Source organism: Oncorhynchus keta, chromosome 8 (genome assembly GCF_023373465.1).
Source record: "Oncorhynchus keta strain PuntledgeMale-10-30-2019 chromosome 8, Oket_V2, whole genome shotgun sequence".
In the NCBI taxonomy this organism is placed as follows: Eukaryota; Metazoa; Chordata; class Actinopteri; order Salmoniformes; family Salmonidae; genus Oncorhynchus; species Oncorhynchus keta.
Window position 1 is genome coordinate 47269111 of NC_068428.1, and position 22743 is coordinate 47291853.

Consider the following 22743-nt stretch of genomic DNA (forward strand, 5'->3'; position numbering starts at 1 on the left):
TTCACAATAAATCCATTGTAATATAGTCTACACCTTCACAATAAATCCATTGTAATATAGTCTACACCTTCACAATAAATCCATTGTAAAATAGTCTACACCTTCACAATAAATCCATTGTAATATAGTCTACACCTTCACAATAAATCCATTGTAATATAGTCTACACCTTCACAATAAATCCATTGTAATATAGTCTACACCTTCACAATAAATCCATTGTAATATAGTCTACACCATCACAATAAATCCATTGTAATATAGTCTACACCTTCACAATAAATCCATTGTAATATAGTCTACACCTTCACAATAAATCCATTGTAATATAGTCTACACCTTCACAATAAATCCATTGTAATATAGTCTACACCTTCACAATAAATCCATTGTAATATAGTCTACACCTTCACAATAAATCCATTGTAATATAGTCTACACCTTCACAATAAATCCATGTAATATAGTCTACACCTTCACAATAAATCCATTGTAATATAGTCTACACCTTCACAATAAATCCATTGTAATATAGTCTACACCTTCACAATAAATCCATTGTAATATAGTCTACACCTTCACAATAAATCCATTGTAATATATTCTACACCTTCACAATAAATCCATTGTAATATAGTCTACACCTTCACAATAAATCCATTGTAATATAGTCTACACCTTCACCATCACACCTTCATAAATCCATGTAATTTAGTCTACCTACACCATCACAATAAATCCATGTAATATAGTCTACACACACCATCACAATAAATCCATGTAATATAGTCTACCTACACCATCACAATAAATCCATGTAATATAGTCTACACCATCACAAAAATCCATGTAATATAGTCTACACCATCACAATAAATCCATGTAATATAGTCTACACCATCACAATAAATCCATGTAATATAGTCTACCTACACCATCACAATAAATCCATGTAATATAGTCTACCTACACCTCCACAATAAATCCATGTAATATAGTCTACACCATCACAATAAATCCATGTAATATAGTCTACCTACACCATCACAATAAATCCATGTAATATAGTCTACACCATCACAATAAATCCATGTAATATAGTCTACCTACACCATCACAATAAATCCATGTAATATAGTCTACCTACACCATCACAATAAATCCATGTAATATAGTCTACCTACACCATCACAATAAATCCATGTAATATAGTCTACCTACACCATCACAATAAATCCATGTAATATAGTCTACACCATCACAATAAATCCATGTAATATAGTCTACCTACACCATCACAATAAATCCATGTAATATAGAGTAGAGTAGAATAGAGTAGGGTAGGATAGAGTAGAATAGAGTAGAGTAGAATAGAGTAGAATAGAGTAGAATAGAGTAGGGTAGAATAGAGTAGAATAGAGTAGGGTAGAATAGAGTAGAATAGAGTAGGGTAGAATAGAGTAGAATAGAGTAGGGTAGAATAGAGTAGAATAGAGTAGGGTAGAATAGTTAGAATAGAGTAGAATAGAGTAGGGTAGAATAGAGTAGAATAGAGTAGGGTAGAATAGAGTAGAATAGAGTAGAATAGAGTAGGGTAGAATAGAGTAGAATAGAATATAGTAGAATAGAGTAGAATAGAGTAGGGTAGAATAGAGTAGAATAGAGTAGGGTAGGGTAGAGTAGGGTAGAATAGAGTAGGGTAGAATAGAGTAGGGTAGAGTAGGGTAGAATAGAGTAGGGTAGAGTAGGGTAGAATAGAGTAGGGTAGAATAGAGTAGAATAGAGTAGGGTAGAATAGAGTAGAATAGAGTAGGGTAGAATATAGTAGAATAGAGTAGGGTAGGGTAGAGTAGGGTAGAATATAGTAGGGTAGAATAGAGTAGAATAGAGTAGGGTAGAATAGAGTAGAGTAGGGTAGGATAGAATATAGTAGAATAGAGTAGGGTAGTATAGAATATAGTAGAATAGAGTAGGGTAGTGTAGGGTAGTATAGAATATAGTAGAATAGAGTAGAGTAGGGTAGAATAGAATAGGGTAGGGTAGTATAGAATATAGTAGAATAGAGTAGGGTAGAATAGAGTAGAATAGAGTAGGGTGGAATAGAGTAGGGTAGAATAGAGTAGGGTAGGGTGGAGTAGGGTAGAATAGAGTATGGTAGAATAGAGTAGGGTAGGGTGGAGTAGGGTAGAATAGAGTAGGGTTGAATAGAGTAGGGTAGAATAGAGTAGGGTAGGGTAGAGTAGGGTAGAATAGAATAGAATAGAGTAGGGTAGAGTAGGGTAGGATAGAATATAGTAGAATAGAGTAGGGTAGTATAGAATATAGTAGAATAGAGTAGGATAGAATAGAGTAGGGTAGAGTAGGGTAGAATAGAATAGAATAGGGTAGAGTAGGGTAGGATAGAATATAGTAGAATAGAGTAGGGTAGGATAGAATATAGTAGAATAGAGTAGGGTAGTATAGAATATAGTAGAATAGAGTAGGATAGAATAGAGTAGGGTAGAGTAGGGTAGAATAGAGTAGAGTAGGGTAAGGTATTGTAGAATAGAGTAGGGTAAGGTATTGTAGAATAGAGTAGGGTAGAGTTGGGTAGAATAGAGTAGAGTAGGGTAAGCTAGGGTAGAGTAGAGAAATGTAGGGTAGGGTAGAATAGAGTAGGTTAAGGTAAGGGGGGAGAAAGAGAGGGTGGAGAGAGAGAGAGAGGGGAGTATTCAGCATCTGATGACAACGCTAATAATTGTCTGTGTGTGTGTATGCGTTTGTATCCCTTGAGTAGGGTAGAGTTGGGTAGAGTAGGGTAGAGTAGAGAAATGTAGGGCAGGGTAGGGTAGAATAGAGTAGAGTAGGGTATAATAGGGTAGGGTTGAGTAGGGTAGAGGGGAATAGAATATAGAATAGAATAGAATAGAATATAGGAGAATATAGTAGAATAGAGTAGGGTAGGATAGAATATAGAATAGAATAGAATAGAATATAGGAGAATTTAGTAGAATAGAGTAGGGTAGGATAGAATATAATAGAATAGAGTAGGTTAAGGTATAATAGAGGGTATAGAATAGAGTAGGGTTGAATAGGTTAGAGGGTATAGAATAGAGTAGGTTGAGTAGGGTAGAGGGTATAGAATAGAGTAGGTTGAGTAGAGTAGAGGGTATAGAATAGAGTAGGGTTGAGTAGGGTAGAGGGTATAGAATAGAGTAGGGTTGAGTAGGGTAGAGGGTATAGAATAGAGTAGGGTTGAGTCGTAGTGGGCGGGGCGTCTCACCTTGCCATATTTCTGTGCGTAGGAGCCTGTCAGCAGAGAGTGGAACACTATGATGGTCTCATCCAGATCCCAGACAAACACCCTCTGGAGAGAGAGAAGGGGAGGGGGAGAGAGGGGGAGGGGGAGAGAGGGGGGAGGGGGAGAGAGGGGGGGAAGGGGGAGAGAGGGGGGAGGGGGGAAGGGGGAGGGGGGGGAGAGGGGGGGGGGGGGGGGGGGGGGAGAGAGAGAAAAGAGAGGGGGAGAGAGGGGAGAGAGAGAGGGGGGTGGGAGGGAGAGAAAGAGAGGGGGGATAGAGGGGGAGAAAGGGGGAGAGAGAGAGGGGAGTATTCAGCATCTGATGACAACGCTAATAATTGTCTGTGTGTGTATGCATGTGTGTGTGCATTTGTGTACCTGCATATAGGTGTGTGTGTGTGTCAGTGGGTACCTCCAGGTCACTGTCGGGGGGCGGTGAGGGGTTGTTCTTGCGGCCCCTCCCCTGGCTTTAGCTCCTCCCCCACTCCGACAGCCGCGGTCATCCATTTCCTTCATGGGACTCTGCACCGCGTCCCCTGTACACACACACACACACACACACACACACACACACACACACACACACACACACACACACACACACACACACACACACACACACACACACACACACACACACACACACACACACACACACACACACACACACACACACACACACACACACACCGAATGTAAAGGGTCACAACGTGTTCAGACAGGAGTCAGATCTCAGTAAAAAAACTGACTCAATCTTTATCAACACCCAAATCTAATAACACCTAAACTAAAGTACACAGACAGACAGAGACAGGCAGACAGACAGACAGACAGACAGACAGACAGACAGACAGACAGACAGACAGACAGACAGACAGACAGGATTGTACGCATACACACACACACTACTGGTTGTAATTCCACAAGTGGGTGGTGATTGGCTGGGGCGTACCTGGGTGGAGCTCATTGGCCTGTACTGTCATGATGGGGTTGGAGTCTTGCAGCTGATAGGCCGACGAGGAGCCGGTTCCATCCATGCTATTGGACGTCATGTAGGTTCCGTAGGTGGAGGCGGAGTAATACTGGGCGTACTGGTTTTGGCCAAACGTTGTGTACGATGGATAGTCCTGTAAACAACAGAAACGAACAGACTTAGTAAACAACAACACAACAACCTCAGCAATACACTCACTGCAGCCAACAAAGATAGAGGGACAGAGAGAGGGAGAGAGAGACAGAGAAAGAAAGAGAGGGGGGAGAGAGAGACAGAGACAGAGAAAGAGAGAGAGAGAGATGGGAGAGAGACCGAGAGAGACAGAGAGAGAGAGAGACAGCGAAAGAGAGAGAGGGGAGAGAGAGAGAAAGAGAGAGGGGAGAGAGACCGAGAGAGACAGAGAGAGATAGAGAAAGAGAGAGGGGAGAGGGGGGAGAGAGAGAGAGAGAGAGAGAGAGAGAGAGAGAGAGAGAGAGAGAGAGAGAGAGAGAGAGAGAGAAAGAGAGAGGGGAGGGGGGGGAGAGAGGGAGAGGGAGAGAGAGAGAGAGAAAGAGAGAGAGAGAAAGAGAGAGAGAGAAAGAGAGAGAGAGAGAGAGACCATTGCTACTACCATTGCTTTAATGTATTGTTGTTCTCATTAATATTGTTGTTGTAGTTGTTGTTAATGGTAATCCCATGTCCACTACTACTATTATTATTGCTGTTGGTCACACCATTTATTTATATATAAATATATTTTATATATATATTTCATTTGATTTATATTTTTCAATATGTATACTTTGACAATGTAAGCAATAATGAACTTGCCTTGTCAATAAAGTCAATTGAATTGAATTGAGAGAGAGAGAGAATTGACTGACAGAGGGAGAGAGAGAGCAAAAGACTAATGTATATTTCAAATTTGAAATATACATCATGGGATAAAATCCCCACCAACATTTTTTTCCAACTTTAAAAAAAAATATACTAGGAATGCACCAAATCTAGCCTGTAGGGCAGATTCTCCCTCGCACACCAAATTGAGAAAAGAGCCACCAAATTCTGTACTCACCTCTATAATATTATCCTCACTAGACTTTCTTATGCACCGCAACCCAGACAGTGACAATTCAGAGCAAAAGTACCAGCTAAACTCAATGATTTAACCACCAGTAACAATATTATAACAAAAAGACATCTCTATCCAGTAATTATTGGCAAATACGAAATGTAATTGAAATCATAAACTTCAATGTTAGTAAATTCTAAACAGAGATATCAAACACCTCATCTAAATGAAAGATATGAAACAAAGGAAGACAGACTCAGTGAGGGAATGCTGATCTTGGAATGTTGTGTCATGGTCTCCTGAAGGTCTCATGAACATTCTTGGAATGTTGTGTCATGGTCTCATGAACATTCTTGGAATGTTGTGTCATGGTCTCATGAACATTCTTGGAATGTTGTGTCATGGTCTCATGAACATTCTTGGAATGTTGTGTCATGGTCTCATGAACATTCTTGGAATGTTGTGTCATGGTCTCATGAACATTCTTGGAATGTTGTGTCATGGTCTCATGAACATTCTTGGAATGTTGTGTCATGGTCTCATGAACATTCTTGGAATGTTGTGTCATGGTCTCATGAACATTCTTGGAATGTTGTGTCATGGTCTAACATTCTTGGAATGTTGTGTCATGGTCTCATGAACATTCTTGGAATGTTGTGTCATGGTCTCATGAACATTCTTGGAATGTTGTGTCATGATAAAGGTCACATGAACATTCTTGGAATGTTGTGTCATGGTCTCAAACATTCTTGGAATGTTGTGTCATGATCTCCTGAAGGTCACATGAACATTCTTGGAATGTTGTGTCACTCATGAACATTCTTGGAATGTTGTGTCATGGTCTCATGAACATTCTTGGAATGTTGTGTCATGGTCTCATGAACATTCTTGGAATGTTGTGTCATGGTCTCATGAATGTTGTGTCATGGTCTCATGAACATTCTTGGAATGTTGTGTCATGGTCTCATGAACATTCTTGGAATGTTGTGTCATGGTCTCATGAACATTCTTGGAATGTTGTGTCATGGTCTCATGAACATTCTTGGAATGTTGTGTCATGGTCTCATGAACATTCTTGGAATGTTGTGTCATGATATCCTGAAGGTCACATGAACATTCTTGGAATGTTGTGTCATGGTCTCATGAACATTCTTGGAATGTTGTGTCATGATCTCCTGAAGGTCACATGAACATTCTTGGAATGTTGTGTCATGATCTCCTGAAGGTCACATGAACATTCTTGGAATGTTGTGTCACCTGAAGGTCACATGAACATTCTTGGAATGCTCAGTTGGTAGAGCATGGCGCTTGTAACGCCAGGGTAGTGGGTTCGATTCCCGGGACCACCCATTAGAATGTATGCACACATGACTGTAAGTCGCTTTGGATAAAAGCGTCTGCTAAATGGCATATATTATTATTATTATTATTATTCTTGGAATGTTGTGTCATGGTCTCATGAACATTCTTGGAATGTTGTGTCATGGTCTCATGAACATTCTTGGAATGTTGTGTCATGATCTCCTGAAGGTCACATGAACATTCTTGGAATGTTGTGTCATGGTCTCATGAACATTCTTGGAATGTTGTGTCATGGTCTCATGAACATTCTTGGGACGTTGTGTCATGGTCTCATGAACATTCTTGGAATGTTGTGTCATGGTCTCATGAACATTCTTGGGATGTTGTGTCATGGTCTCATGAACATTCTTGGAATGTTGTGTCATGGTCTCATGAACATTCTTGGAATGTTGTGTCATGGTCTCATGAACATTCTTGGGACGTTGTGTCATGGTCTCATGAACATTCTTGGAATGTTGTGTCATGGTCTCATGAACATTCTTGGAATGTTGTGTCATGGTCTCATGAACATTCTTGGGACGTTGTGTCATGGTCTCCTGAAGGTTTTTGTCATGTGAGGGTCCCAGGTGTCCCAAACCATTATAGGTCAAGTCATGAAAGGGGGGGGTTAAGGTAGGCGGTACACCGTTCAGCTTAAATATAGTTCAAATCTACAATCAATGACAATATGATTCCATTTGATTTGATCACGTTGTACAGACTTTTCAATATGACCTCCTGGGATTTGAACTCACGACCTCTGGATTTGAGGGTACACTGATCTTTTTGCTACGCAACAAAGTCTGCCGAAATTCAAAAGTCCCCGACACATCCGTTACCTAGAATGCATCTCTGCACTTAACAAAAGTTTGCCATTGTAGTTATCATAAAATCTGAATATTCTCTACTTGATTTGCACCCCTTCTGAAAAAACCTACACTCGATCCCTCCGATGTCAACAACTACAGACCAGTATCCCTTCTTTCTTTTCTCTCCAAAACTCTTGAACGTGCCGTCCTTGGCCAGCTCTCCCGCTATCTCTCTCAGAATGACCTTCTTGATCCAAATCAGTCAGGTTTCAAGACTAGTCATTCAACTGAGACTGCTCTTCTCTGTATCACGGAGGCGCTCCGCACTGCTAAAGCTAACTCTCTCTCCTCTGCTCTCATCCTTCTAGACCTATCGGCTGCCTTCGATACTGTGAACCATCAGATCCTCCTCTCCACCCTCTCCGAGTTGGGCATCTCCGGCGCGGCCCACGCTTGGATTGCGTCCTACCTGACAGGTCGCTCCTACCAGGTGGCGTGGCGAGAATCTGTCTCCTCACCACACGCTCTCACCACTGGTGTCCCCCAGGGCTCTGTTCTAGGCCCTCTCCTATTCTCGCTATACACCAAGTCACTTGGCTCTGTCATAACCTCACATGGTCTCTCCTATCATTGCTATGCAGACGACACACAATTAATCTTCTCCTTTCCCCCTTCTGATGACCAGGTGGCGAATCGCATCTCTGCATGTCTGGCAGACATATCAGTGTGGATGACGGATCACCACCTCAAGCTGAACCTCGGCAAGACGGAGCTGCTCTTCCTCCCGGGAAGGACTGCCCGTTCCATGATCTCGCCATCACGGTTGACAACTCCATTGTGTCCTCCTCCCAGAGCGCTAAGAACCTTGGCGTGATCCTGGACAACACCCTGTCGTTCTCAACTAACATCAAGGCGGTGGCCCGTTCCTGTAGGTTCATGCTCTACAACATCCGCAGAGTACGACCCTGCCTCACACAGGAAGCGCCGCAGGTCCTAATCCAGGCACTTGTCATCTCCCGTCTGGATTACTGCAACTCGCTGTTGGCTGGGCTCCCTGCCTGTGCCATTAAACCCCTACAACTCATCCAGAACGCCGCAGCCCGTCTGGTGTTCAACCTTCCCAAGTTCTCTCACGTCACCCCGCTCCTCCGCTCTCTCCACTGGCTTCCAGTTGAAGCTCGTCTCCGCTACAAGACCATGGTGCTTGCCTACGGAGCTGTGAGGGGAACGGCACCTCAGTACCTCCAGGCTCTGATCAGGCCCTACACCCAAACAAGGGCACTGCGTTCATCCACCTCTGGCCTGCTCGCCTCCCTACCACTGAGGAAGTACAGTTCCCGCTCAGCCCAGTCAAAACTGTTCGCTGCTCTGGCCCCCCAATGGTGGAACAAACTCCCTCACGACGCCAGGACAGCGGAGTCAATCACCACCTTCCGGAGACACCTGAAACCCCACCTAGGGTAGGATTTACCTAGGAATACCTAGGATAGGATAAAGTAATCCTTCTCACCCCCCCCCCCTTAAAAGATTTAGATGCACTATTGTAAAGTGGCTGTTCCACTGGATGTCATAAGGTGAATGCACCAATTTGTAAGTCGCTCTGGATAAGAGCGTCTGCTAAATGACTTAAATGTAATGTAAATGTAATAATACAATACATCATAGACTTTATAATACAATATATCTAATACTTTATAATACAACATAAGAGCGTCTGCTAAATGACTTAAATGTAAATGTTGATTTCAGCTATTTGAGTTTCGGTTTTCCGGGTTACCAGTACTGAGTCCATGATAACTAGGCTATATACACAGGGTACCAGTACTGAGTCAATGATAACTAGGCTATATACACAGGGTACCAGTACTGAGTCAATGATAACTAGGTTATATACACTGGGTACCAGTACTGAGTCCATGATAACTAGGCTATATACACTGGGTACCAGTACTGAGTCCATGATAACTAGGTTATATACACTGGGTACCAGTACTGAGTCCATGATAACTAGGCTATATACACTGGGTATCAGTACTGAGTAATGATAACTAGGCTATATACACTGGGTACCAGTACTGAGTCAATGAGTAATGATAACTAGGCTATATACACTGGGTACCAGTACTGAGTCAATGAGTAATGATAACTAGGCTGTATACACTGGGTACCAGTACTGAGTCAATGAGTAATGATAACTAGGCTATATACACTGGGTACCAGTACTGAGTCAATGAGTAATGATAACTAGGCTATATACACTGGGTACCAGTACTGAGTCAATGAGTAATGATAACTAGGCTATGTACACTGGGTACCAGTATTGAGTCAATGAGTAATGATAACTAGGCTATATACACTGGGTACCAGTACTGAGTAATGATAACTAGGCTATATACACTGGGTACCAGTACTGAGTCAATGAGTAATGATAACTAGGCTATATACACAGTGTACCAGTACTGAGTCAATTAGTAATGATAACTAGGCTATATACACAGGGTACCAGTACTGAGTAATGATAACTAGGCTATATACACTGGGTACCAGTACTGAGTCAATGAGTAATGATAACTAGGCTATATACACTGGGTACCAGTACTGCGTAATGAGTAATGATAACTAGGCTGTATACACAGGGTACCAGTACTGAGTAATGATAACTAGGCTATATACACAGGGTACCAGTACTGAGTCAATGAGTAATGATAACTAGGCTATATACACTGGGCACCAGTACTGAGTCAATGAGTAATGATAACTAGGATATATACACTGGGTACCAGTACTGCGTAATGAGTAATGATAACTAGGCTGTATACACAGGGTACCAGTACTGAGTAATGATAACTAGGCTATATACACTGGGTACCAGTACTGAGTAATGATAACTAGGCTATATACACAGGGTACCAGTACTGAGTCAATGAGTAATGATAACTAGGCTATATACACAGGGTACCAGTACTGAGTCAATGAGTAATGATAACTAGGCTATATACACTGGGTACCAGTACTGAGTCAATGAGTAATGATAACTAGGCTATGTACACTGGGTACCAGTATTGAGTCAATGAGTAATGATAACTAGGCTATATACACTGGGTACCAGTACTGAGTAATGATAACTAGGCTATATACACTGGGTACCAGTACTGAGTCAATGTTAACTTGGTTATATACACTGGTTACCAGTACTGAGTCAATGAGTAATGATAACTAGGCTATATACACTGGGTACCAGTACTGAGTCAATGAGTAATGATAACTAGGCTATATACACTGGGTACCAGTACTGAGTGATGAGTAATGATAACTAGGTTGTATACACAGGGTACCAGTACTGAGTAATGATAACTAGGCTATATACATGGGGTACTAGTACTGAGTAATGATAACTTGGCTCTATACACAGGGTGCCAGTACTGAGCCAATGAGTACTGATAACTAGGCTCTATACACAGGGTACCAGTACTGAGTCAATGAGTAATGATAACTAGGTTATATACACGGGGTACCAGTACTGAGTAATGATAACGAGGTTATATACACAGGGTACCAGTACTAGGTCAATGAGTAATGATAACTAGGCTATAAACACAGGGTACCAGTACTGAGTCAATGAGTAATGATAACTAGGCTCTATACATAGGGTACCAGTACTGAGTAATGATAACTAGGCTATATACACAGGGTACCAGTACTGAGTCAATGAGTAATGATAACTAGGCTATATACACTGGGCACCAGTACTGAGTCAATGAGTAATGATAACTAGGATATATACACTGGGTACCAGTACTGCGTAATGAGTAATGATAACTAGGCTGTATACACAGGGTACCAGTACTGAGTAATGATAACTAGGCTATATACACTGGGTACCAGTACTGAGTAATGATAACTGATAACTACCAGTACTGAGTCAATGAGTAATATAACACTATATACACAGGGTACCAGTACTGAGTCAATGAGTAATGATAACTAGGCTATATACACTGGGTACCAGTACTGAGTCAATGAGTAATGATAACTAGGCTATGTACACTGGGTACCAGTATTGAGTCAATGAGTAATGATAACTAGGCTATATACACTGGGTACCAGTACTGAGTAATGATAACTAGGCTATATACACTGGGTACCAGTACTGAGTCAATGTTAACTTGGTTATATACACTGGTTACCAGTACTGAGTCAATGAGTAATGATAACTAGGCTATATACACTGGGTACCAGTACTGAGTCAATGAGTAATGATAACTAGGCTATATACACTGGGTACCAGTACTGAGTGATGAGTAATGATAACTAGGTTGTATACACAGGGTACCAGTACTGAGTAATGATATCTAGGCTATATACACTGGGTACCAGTACTGAGTAATGATAACTAGGCTATATACACAGGGTACCAGTACTGAGTCAATGAGTAATGATAACTAGGCTATATACACTGGGTACCAGTACTGAGTCAATGTTAACTTGGTTATATACACTGGTTACCAGTACTGAGTCAATGAGTAATGATAACTAGGCTATATACACTGGGTACCAGTACTGAGTCAATGAGTAATGATAACTAGGCTGTATACACTGGGTACCAGTACTGAGTCAATGAGTAATGATAACTAGGCTATATACACTGGGTACCAGTACTGAGTCAATGAGTAATGATAACTAGGCTATATACACTGGGTACCAGTACTGAGTCAATGATAACTTGGTTATATACACTGGGTACCAGTACTGAGTCAATGTTAACTTGGTTATATACACTGGGTACCAGTACTGAGTCAATGAGTAATGATACCTAGGCTATATACACTGGGTATCAGTACTGAGTAATGATAACTAGGCTATATACACTGGGTACCAGTACTGAGTCAATGAGTAATGATAACTAGGCTATATACACTGGGTACCAGTACTGAGTCAATGAGTAATGATAACTAGGCTGTATACACTGGGTACCAGTACTGAGTCAATGAGTAATGATAACTAGGCTATATACACTGGGTACCAGTACTGAGTCAATGAGTAATGATAACTAGGCTATATACACTGGGTACTAGTACTGAGTCAATGAGTAATGATAACTAGGCTATATACACTGGGTACTAGTACTGAGTCAATGAGTAATGATAACTAGGCTATATACACTGGGTACCAGTACTGAGTAATGATAACTAGGCTATAATAATAAATAATAATAATATATGCCATTTAGCAGACGCTTTTATCCAAAGCGACTTACAGTCATGTGTGCATACATTCTACGTATGGGTGGTCCCGGGTCGAACCCACTACCCTGGCGTTACAAGCGCCATGCTCTACCAACTGAGCTACAGAAGGACCACTATATACACTGGGTACCAGTACTGAGTCAATGAGTAATGATAACTAGGCTATATACACAGTGTACCAGTACTGAGTCAATTAGTAATGATAACTAGGCTATATACACAGGGTACCAGTACTGAGTAATGATAACTAGGCTATATACACTGGGTACCAGTACTGCGTAATGAGTAATGATAACTAGGCTGTATACACAGGGTACCAGTACTGAGTAATGATAACTAGGCTATATACACTGGGTACCAGTACTGCGTAATGAGTAATGATAACTAGGCTGTATACACAGGGTACCAGTACTGAGTAATGATAACTAGGCTATATACACAGGGTACCAGTACTGAGTCAATGAGTAATGATAACTAGGCTATATACACTGGGCACCAGTACTGAGTCAATGAGTAATGATAACTAGGATATATACACTGGGTACCAGTACTGCGTAATGAGTAATGATAACTAGGCTGTATACACAGGGTACCAGTACTGAGTAATGATAACTAGGCTATATACACTGGGTACCAGTACTGAGTAATGATAACTAGGCTATATACACAGGGTACCAGTACTGAGTCAATGAGTAATGATAACTAGGCTATATACACAGGGTACCAGTACTGAGTCAATGAGTAATGATAACTAGGCTATATACACTGGGTACCAGTACTGAGTCAATGAGTAATGATAACTAGGCTATGTACACTGGGTACCAGTATTGAGTCAATGAGTAATGATAACTAGGCTATATACACTGGGTACCAGTACTGAGTAATGATAACTAGGCTATATACACTGGGTACCAGTACTGAGTCAATGAGTAATGATGACTAGGCTATATACACTGGGTACCAGTACTGAGTCAATGTTAACTTGGTTATATACACTGGTTACCAGTACTGAGTCAATGAGTAATGATAACTAGGCTATATACACTGGGTACCAGTACTGAGTCAATGAGTAATGATAACTAGGCTATATACACTGGGTACCAGTACTGAGTCTGATAACTAGGTTGTATACACAGGGTACCAGTACTGAGTTATATCTAGGCTATATACACTGGGTACCAGTACTGAGTAATGATAACTAGGCTATATACACAGGGTACCAGTACTGAGTCAATGAGTAATGATAACTATATACACTGGGTACCAGTACTGAGTCAATGTTAACTTGGTTATATACACTGGTTACCAGTACTGAGTCAATGAGTAATGATAACTAGGCTATATACACTGGGTACCAGTACTGAGTCAATGAGTAATGATAACTAGGCTATATACACTGGGTCTACTGAGTCAATGATAACTAGGCTATATACACAGGGTACCAGTACTGAGTCAATGATATCTAGGCTATATACACAGGGTACCAGTACAGAGTCAATGATAACTAGGCTATATACACAGGGTACCAGTACTGAGTCAATGATAACTAGGCTATATACACAGGGTACCAGTACAGAGTCAATGATAACTAGGCTATATACACAGGGTATCAGTACTGAGTAATGATAACTAGGCTGTATACACTGGGTACCAGTACTGAGTCAATGAGTAATGATAACTAGGCTAAATACACTGGGTACCAGTACTAAGTCAATGTTAACTTGGTTATATACACAGTGTATCAGTACTGAGTCAATGATAACTTGGCTATATACACTGGGTACCAGTACTGAGTCAATGACAACTTGGCTATATACACAGGGTACCAGTACTGAGCCAATGATAACTTGACTATATACACAGGGTACCAGTACTGTGTCCATGATAACTTGGCTATACACACTGGGTACCAGTACTGTGTCAATGTGCAGGGGTACCTGCAGTAGTTCCTGGTCTGTTATAATAGAGACAGTAGTTCCTGGTCTGTTATAATAGAGACAGTAGTTCCTGGTCTGTTATAATAGATACATTAGTTCCTGGTCTGTTATAATAGAGACACCAGTTCCTGGTCTATTATTATAGAGACAGTAGTTCCTGGTCTGGTATTACAGAGACATTTGTTCCTGGTCTGTTATAATAGACACAGTAGTTCCTGGTCTGTTATAATAGAGACAGTAGTTCCTGGTCTGTTATTATAGAGACAGTAGTTCCTGGTCTGTTATAATAGAGACAGTAGTTCCTGGTCTGTTATTATAGAGACAGTAGTTCCTGGTCTGTTATAATAGAGACAGTAGTTCCTGGTCTGTTATAATAGAGACAGTAGTTCCTGGTCTGTTATAATAGAGACAGTAGTTCCTGGTCTGTTATTATAGAGACAGTAGTTCCTGGTCTGTTATAACAGAGACAGTAGTTCCTGGTCTGTTATAATAGAGACAGTAGTTCCTGGTCTGTTATAATAGAGACAGTAGTTCCCGGTCTGTTATAATACAGACGGTAGTTCCTGGTCTGTTATTACAGAGCCAGTAGTTCCTGGTCTGTTATAATAGAGACAGTAGTTCCTGGTCTGTTATAATAGAGACAGTAGTTCCTGGTCTGTTATTACAGAGACAGTAGTTCCTGGTCTGTTATAATAGAGACAGTATTCCTGGTCTGTTATAATAGAGACAGTAGTTACTGGTCTGTTATAACAGAGACAGTAGTTCCTGGTCTGTTATAATAGAGACAGTAGTTCCTGGTCTGTTATTACAGAGACAGTAGTTCCTGGTCTGTTATTATAGAGGCAGTAGTTCCTGGTCTGTTATTACAGAGACAGTAGTTCCTGGTCTGTTATTATAGAGACAGTAGTTCCTGGTCTGTTATTATAGAGACAGTAGTTCCTGGTCTGTTATTACAGAGACAGTAGTTCCTGGTCTGTTATTATAGAGACAGTAGTTCCTGGTCTGTTATTACAGAGACAGTAGTTCCTGGTCTGGTATAATAGAGACAGTAGTTCCTGGTCTGTTATAACAGGGACAGTAGTTCCTGGCCTGTTATAAGAGAGACAGTAGTTCCTGGTCTGTTATAATAGAGACAGTAGTTCCTGGTCTGTTATAATAGAGACAGTAGTTCCTGGTCTGTTATAATAGAGACATTAGTTCCTGGTCTGTTATAATAGAGACAGTAGTTCCTGGTCTGTTATTATAGAGACAGTAGTTCCTGGTCTGTTATAATAGAGACAGTAGTTCCTGGTCTGTTATAATAGAGACAGTAGTTCCTGGTCTGTTATAATAGAGACAGTAGTTCCTGGTCTGTTATAATAGAGACAGTAGTTCCTGGTCTGTTATTATAGAGACATTAGTTCCTGGTCTGTTATAACAGGGACAGTAGTTCCTGGTCTGTTATAACAGGGACAGTAGTTCCTGGTCTGTTATAATAGAGACAGTAGTTCCTGGTCTGTTATTATAGAGACATTAGTTCCTGGTCTGTTATAAGAGAGACAGTAGTTCCTGGTCTGTTATAATAGAGACAGTAGTTCCTGGTCTGTTATTATAGAGACATTAGTTCCTGGTCTGTTATTATAGAGACATTAGTTCCTGGTCTGTTCTAATAGAGACAGTAGTTCCTGGTCTGTTATTATAGAGACATTAGTTCCTGGTCTGGTATAATAGAGACAGTAGTTCCTGGTCTGTTATAATAGAGACAGTAGTTCCTGGTCTGTTATAATAGAGACAGTAGTTCCTGGTCTGTTCTAATAGAGACAGTAGTTCCTGGTCTGTTATTATAGAGACATTAGTTCCTGGTCTGTTATAATAGAGACATTAGTTCCTGGTCTGTTCTAATAGAGACAGTAGTTCCTGGTCTGTTATTATAGAGACATTAGTTCCTGGTCTGTTATAATAGAGACAGTAGTTCCTGGTCTGTTATTATAGAGACAGTAGTTCCTGGTCTGTTATAATAGAGACATTAGTTCCTGGTCTGTTCTAATAGAGACAGTAGTTCCTGGTCTGTTATAATAGAGACATTAGTTCCTGGTCTGTTATTATAGAGACAGTAGTTCCTGGTCTGTTATTATAGAGACATTAGTTCCTGGTCTGTTCTAATAGAGACAGTAGTTCCTGGTCTGTTATAATAGAGACATTAGTTCCTGGTCTGTTATAATAGAGACAGTAGTTCCTGGTCTGTTATAATAGAGACATTAGTTCCTGGTCTGTTATAATAGAGACATTAGTTCCTGGTCTGTTATAATAGAGACAGTAGTTCCTGGTCTGTTATAATAGAGACAGTAGTTCCTGGTCTGTTATAATAGAGACAGTAGTTCCTGGTCTGTTCTAATAGAGACAGTAGTTCCTGGTCTGTTATTATAGAGACATTAGTTCCTGGTCTGTTAGAGACATTAGTTCCTGGTCTGTTATTATAGTTCCTGGTCTGTTATAATTAGTTCCTGGTCTGTTCTAATAGAGACAGTAGTTCCTGGTCTGTTATTATAGAGACATTAGTTCCTGGTCTGTTATTATAGAAACATTAGTTCCTGGTCTGTTATAATAGAGACAGTAGTTCCTGGTCTGTTATAATAGAGACAGTAGTTCCTGGTCTGTTCTAATAGAGACAGTAGTTCCTGGTCTGTTATTATAGAGACAGTAGTTCCTGGTCTGTTATAATAGAGACATTAGTTCCTGGTCTGTTATAATAGAGACATTAGTTCCTGGTCTGTTATAATAGAGACATTAGTTCCTGGTCTGTTATAATAGAGACAGTAGTTCCTGGTCTGTTATTATAGAGACATTAGTTCCTGGTCTGTTATTATAGAGACATTAGTTCCTGGTCTGTTCTAATAGAGACATTAGTTCCTGGTCTGTTCTAATAGAGACATTAGTTCCTGGTCTGTTATTATAGAGACATTAGTTCCTGGTCTGTTCTAATAGAGACAGTAGTTCCTGGTCTGTTATAATAGAGACAGTAGTTCCTGGTCTGTTATAATAGAGACAGTAGTTCCTGGTCTGTTCTAATAGAGACAGTAGTTCCTGGTCTGTTATTATAGAGACATTAGTTCCTGGTCTGTAGATTGAATTTCTCAATTCTACGCTTATTTTTTAATGTATTGTTTTTTATTTCATGCTACATTTTTTTCTCTGTTCATATTTATTAATACTGATGCTCAAATATATTGTTCATTTTTGTAATTTTTCATATACATTGCTTTGGCATTAGTGGCCACCACCCATTCATGCCAGTAAAGCGAGAGAATGGCAGAGGGAGAGAGAGACAGAGAGAGACTGACAGAGGGAGAGAGAGAGAGAGACAGAGAGAGATTGATATTGGGAGAAAGAGAGACTGACAGAGGGAGAGATAGAGAGAGACAGAGATATCAGAGAGAGAAAAAGAGAGACAGAGATAGATAGAGAGAGACACAGATAGATAGATAGAGAGAGAGATAGATAAAGACAGATAGATAGAGACAGAGATAGATAGAGACAGAGATAGATAGATAGAGACAGAGATAGATAGAGAGAGACAAAGATAGACAGAGAGAGACAGAGATAGATAGAGACAGAGATAGATAGAGACAGATAGATAGAGACAGAGATAGATAGAGACAGAGATAGATAGATAGATAGAGAGAGACAAAGATAGACAGAGAGAGACAGAGATAGATAGAGAGAGACATAGATAGATAGAGAGAGACAGAGATAGATAGAGAGGGGCAGAGAGATAGAAACATTTTGTTCTGCAGTAACATCTGCACATCACATGTATGTGACCAATGAAAATGGATTCGAAAAAAATTCTGGACCACCTGTACTCCACACACAGAGACACGTACAAAACTCTCCCTCGGCCCTCCATTTAGCAAATCTGACCATAATTCTATCCTCCTTATTCCTGCTTACAAGCATAAACTAAAGCAGGAAGTACCAGTGACTCGCTCAATAAGAAAGTGGTCAGTGACGCAGATGCTACGCTAGAACAGACTGGAATATGTTCCGATAATCATCAAATGGCATTGAGGAGCATACCAACTCAGTCATCGGCTACATCAATAAGTGCATCGACGACGTCGTCCCCACAGTGATCGTACGTACACCCCCCAACCAGAAGCCCAGACCGGGAACTAGCAAAAGGCTAGAGCTGCCACTTTCAAGGAGCGGGACACTAATCCGGACGCTTATGAGAAATCCCACAATGCCCTCACACGAACCGTCAAACAGGCAAAGCGTCAATACAAGATTAAGACTGAATCCTACTTCACCCGCTCTGACGTTCATCGGATGTGGAAGGGCTTGAAAACTATTACGGACTACAAAGGGAATCCCAGCCGTGAGCTGCCCAGTGAAGCAAGCCAAATTGACGAGCGAAATGCCTTTTCTGTTCACTTTGAGGCAAGCAACACTGAAGCATGCACAAGAGCACCGACTGTTCTGGACGACTGTGAGATAACGCTCTCGGTAGCCGATGTGGGCAAGATCTTTAAACAGGTCGACATTCACAAAGCCACGGGGCCAGACGGATTACCAGGACGTGTCTTCAAAGCATGCACAGACCAACAGGTGTCTTCACTGATATTTTCAACCTTTCCCTGACTGAGTCTGTAATACCAACATGTTTTAAGCAGACCACCATAGACCCTGTACTCAAAGAAGCGAAGGTAACCTGCCTAAATGATTACCACTTCATAGCACTCACATCGGTAGCCATGAAGTGCTTTGATAGGCTGGTCATGGCTCACATCAACAGCATCCTCCCAGATACCCTAGACCCACTCCAATTCGCATACTGCCCCAACAGATCCACAGATGATGCAATCTCAATCGCACTCCACACTGCTCTTTCCCACCTGGACAAAAGGAACACCTATGTGAGAATGCTCTTCATTGACTACAGCTCAGAGTTCAACACCATAGTGCCCTCAAAGCTGATTACTAAGCTAAGAACCCTGGGACTAAACACCTCCCTCTGCAACTGGATCCTGGACTTCCTGACGAGCCGCCCCCAGGTGGTGAGGGTAGGCAACAACACGTCTGCCACTCTGATCCTCAACACTGGGGCCCCTCAGGGGTGCGTGATTAGTCCCCTCCTGTACTCCCTGTTCACCCACGACTGCATGGCCAAACACGACTCCAAAACCATCATTAAGTTTGCTGAAGACACAACAGTGGTAGGCCTGATCACCGACAACGATGAGACCTGGCAGTGTGTTGCCAGGACAACAACCTCTCCCTCAACGTGAGCAAAACAAAGGAGATGATCAAGGACTACAGGAAAAGGCAGGCCAAACAGGCGCCCATTAACATCGACAGGGCTATAGTGGAGTGGGTCTAGATTTCCAAGCTCCTTAGTGTCTGTGGTGCAGTCTGTGGTATCACGTGGCATTGGTGGATGGAGCAAGACAGTGATGTCCCAGATGTGCTCAACACATTCCCCCTGGGAGACGGGTGGGTCAGATCCATAGCATGGGTCCCCAATGCCTTCCTCTTGCAGGAACTGCTGACACACTCCAGCCACATGAGGTCTAGCATTGTCTTGCATTAGTAGGAACCCAGGGCCATCTGACCAGCATATGGTCTCACAGAGGGTCTGAGGATCTCATCTCGGTACCTAATGGCAGTCAGGCTACCTCTGGACCACATGGAGGGCTGTACACCCCCAAAGAAATGCCACCCCAACCCCCAAAGAAATGCCACCCCACACCATGACTGACCCACCGCCAAATGCCGGTCATGCTGGAGGATGTTGCAGGCAGCAGAATGTTCTCCACTTTATTTGTCACATGTGCTCAGTGTGAACCTGCTTTCATCTGTGAAGAGCAATGATGCCATTCATCACATTGCCAATCTTGGTGTTCAGGCAAATCCCAACACTCCTTAGGTGTTGGGCTGTAAGCCCCCACCTCATACCTCGGGCCCTCATACCACCCTCATTGAGTCTGTTTCTGACCGTTTGAGCAGACAGAGCTGGTGTACATGCACATTTGTGGCCTGCTGGAGGTAATTTTGCAGGGCTCTGGCAGTGGTCCTCCTGCTCCTCCTTGCACAAAGGCGGGGTTGCGGTCCTGCTGCTGGGTTGTTGTCCTCCTAGGCCTTTTCCACGTCTCCTGATGTACTGGCCTGTCTCCTGGTAGCGCCTCCATGCTCTGGACACTATGCTGACAGACACAGAAAACCTTCTTGCCACATCTCGCATTGATGTGCCATCCTGGAAGAGCTGCACTACCTGAGCCACTTGTATTGTGGGTGATTGTCCTGATGTCTTGAAGACCTTATTCTGTGTTAGTTTGCACCAGTTTAGGCTGTTTCGAAGACCCATTTGGTTTATTGTTTTGTAGAGTTTGTGTTTTGGATTCATTACGTTTGTTTTATTAAACATGGATCCAATATACACGCTGCAGTTTGGTCCGACTCTCCTTCACCATTAGGAAACCGTGACAGAATCACCCACCGTAAACGGACCAAGCAGCGTGTCAACAGGCAGGAGCAGCCCAAAGAGGATTCTGCTATTTTTGATTTCTGGACATGGGAGGAAATCCTTGACCACAACAGGACCCTGGGCTCCCCAGAAAACCGTGACAAGCAGAGACAGGAGAGAATTCAACTCAACAAAGAAAACAATACACAAACTGAACTTATTATTATTATTATTATTATTATTATTATTATTATTATTATTATTATTATATTATTATTATTATTATTATTATTATTATTATTATTATTATTATTATTATTATTATTATTATTATATTATTATATTATTGAACCCCGTATCAAAACAATCTGTATTGGATATTTATTTATTTACATTTATGTATTTATTATTTTTATTTCTTCCCTTTAGTATTATATCTACTATTCTTCATGTTGTTTTAATATCTACTATTCTTGCTGTTGTTTTAATATCTAGTATTCTTCATGTTGTTTTAATATCTACTATTCTTCATGTTGTTTTAATATCTACTATTAGTTGAATGTGCTGACTTGTTGTTGTTTTAATATCTACTATTCTTCCTGTTGTTTTAATATCTAATATTCTTGTTGTTGTTTTAATATATACTATTCTTCATGTTGTTTTAATATCTACTATTCTTGCTGTTGTTTTAATATCTACTATTCTTGTTGGATGGTTTTAATATCTACTATTCTTCAGACCTGTTTTAATATCTACTATTCTTGTCTGTTGTTTTAATATCTACTATTCTTGTTGTTGTTTTAATATCTACTATTCTTGTTGTTGTTTTAATATCTACTATTCTTCATGTTGTTTTAATATCTACTATTCTTCATGTTGTTATAATATCTACTATTCTTGTTGTTGTTTTAATATCTACTATTCTTGTTGTTGCCACTATTCTTCCTGTTGTTTTAATATCTAATATTCTTGTTGTTGTTTTAATATATACTATTCTTCATGTTGTTTTAATATCTACTATTCTTGTTGTTGTTTTAATATCTACTATTCTTCATGTTGGTTTTCTCACAAGGGGTCTGAATATCTACTATTCTTCATGTTGTTTTAATATCTACTATTCTTCATGTTGTTTTAATATCTACTATTCTTCATGTTGTTTTAATATCTACTATTCTTCATGTTGTTTTAATATCTACTATTCTTCATGTTGTTTTAATATCTACTATTCTTCATGTTGTTTTAATATCTACTATTCTTGTTGAACCTTTTTATCTACTATTCTTGTTGTTGTTTTAATATCTACTATTCTTGTTGTTGTTTTAATATCTACTATTCTTCATGTTGTTTTAATATCTACTATTCTTGCTGTTGTTTTAATATCTACTATTCTTGTTGTTGTTTTAATATCTACTATTCTTCATGTTGTTTTAATATCTACTATTCTTCATGTTGTTTTAATATCTGCTATTCTTGCTGTTGTTTTAATATCTAGTATTCTTGTTGTTGTTTTAATATCTACTATTCTTGTTGTTGTTTTAATATCTACTATTCTTCATGTTGTTTTAATATCTACTATTCTTGCTGTTGTTTTAATATCTACTATTCTTGTTGTTGTTTTAATATCTACTATTCTTCATGTTGTTTTA

General features: G+C 40.5%; 1 protein-coding gene across 1 annotated transcript in view; it reads right to left on the minus strand.

Moving 5' to 3' along the window:
- eya4 (EYA transcriptional coactivator and phosphatase 4) overlaps positions 1–22743 on the minus strand; it is a 182591-nt gene that overhangs the window by 19092 nt on the left and 140756 nt on the right. The window contains 4 exon segments of the mRNA XM_052524592.1: positions 3263–3346; positions 3690–3742; positions 3745–3813; positions 4230–4404. Of these exon segments, the coding sequence (XP_052380552.1) occupies positions 3263–3346; positions 3690–3742; positions 3745–3813; positions 4230–4404 (381 nt within the window).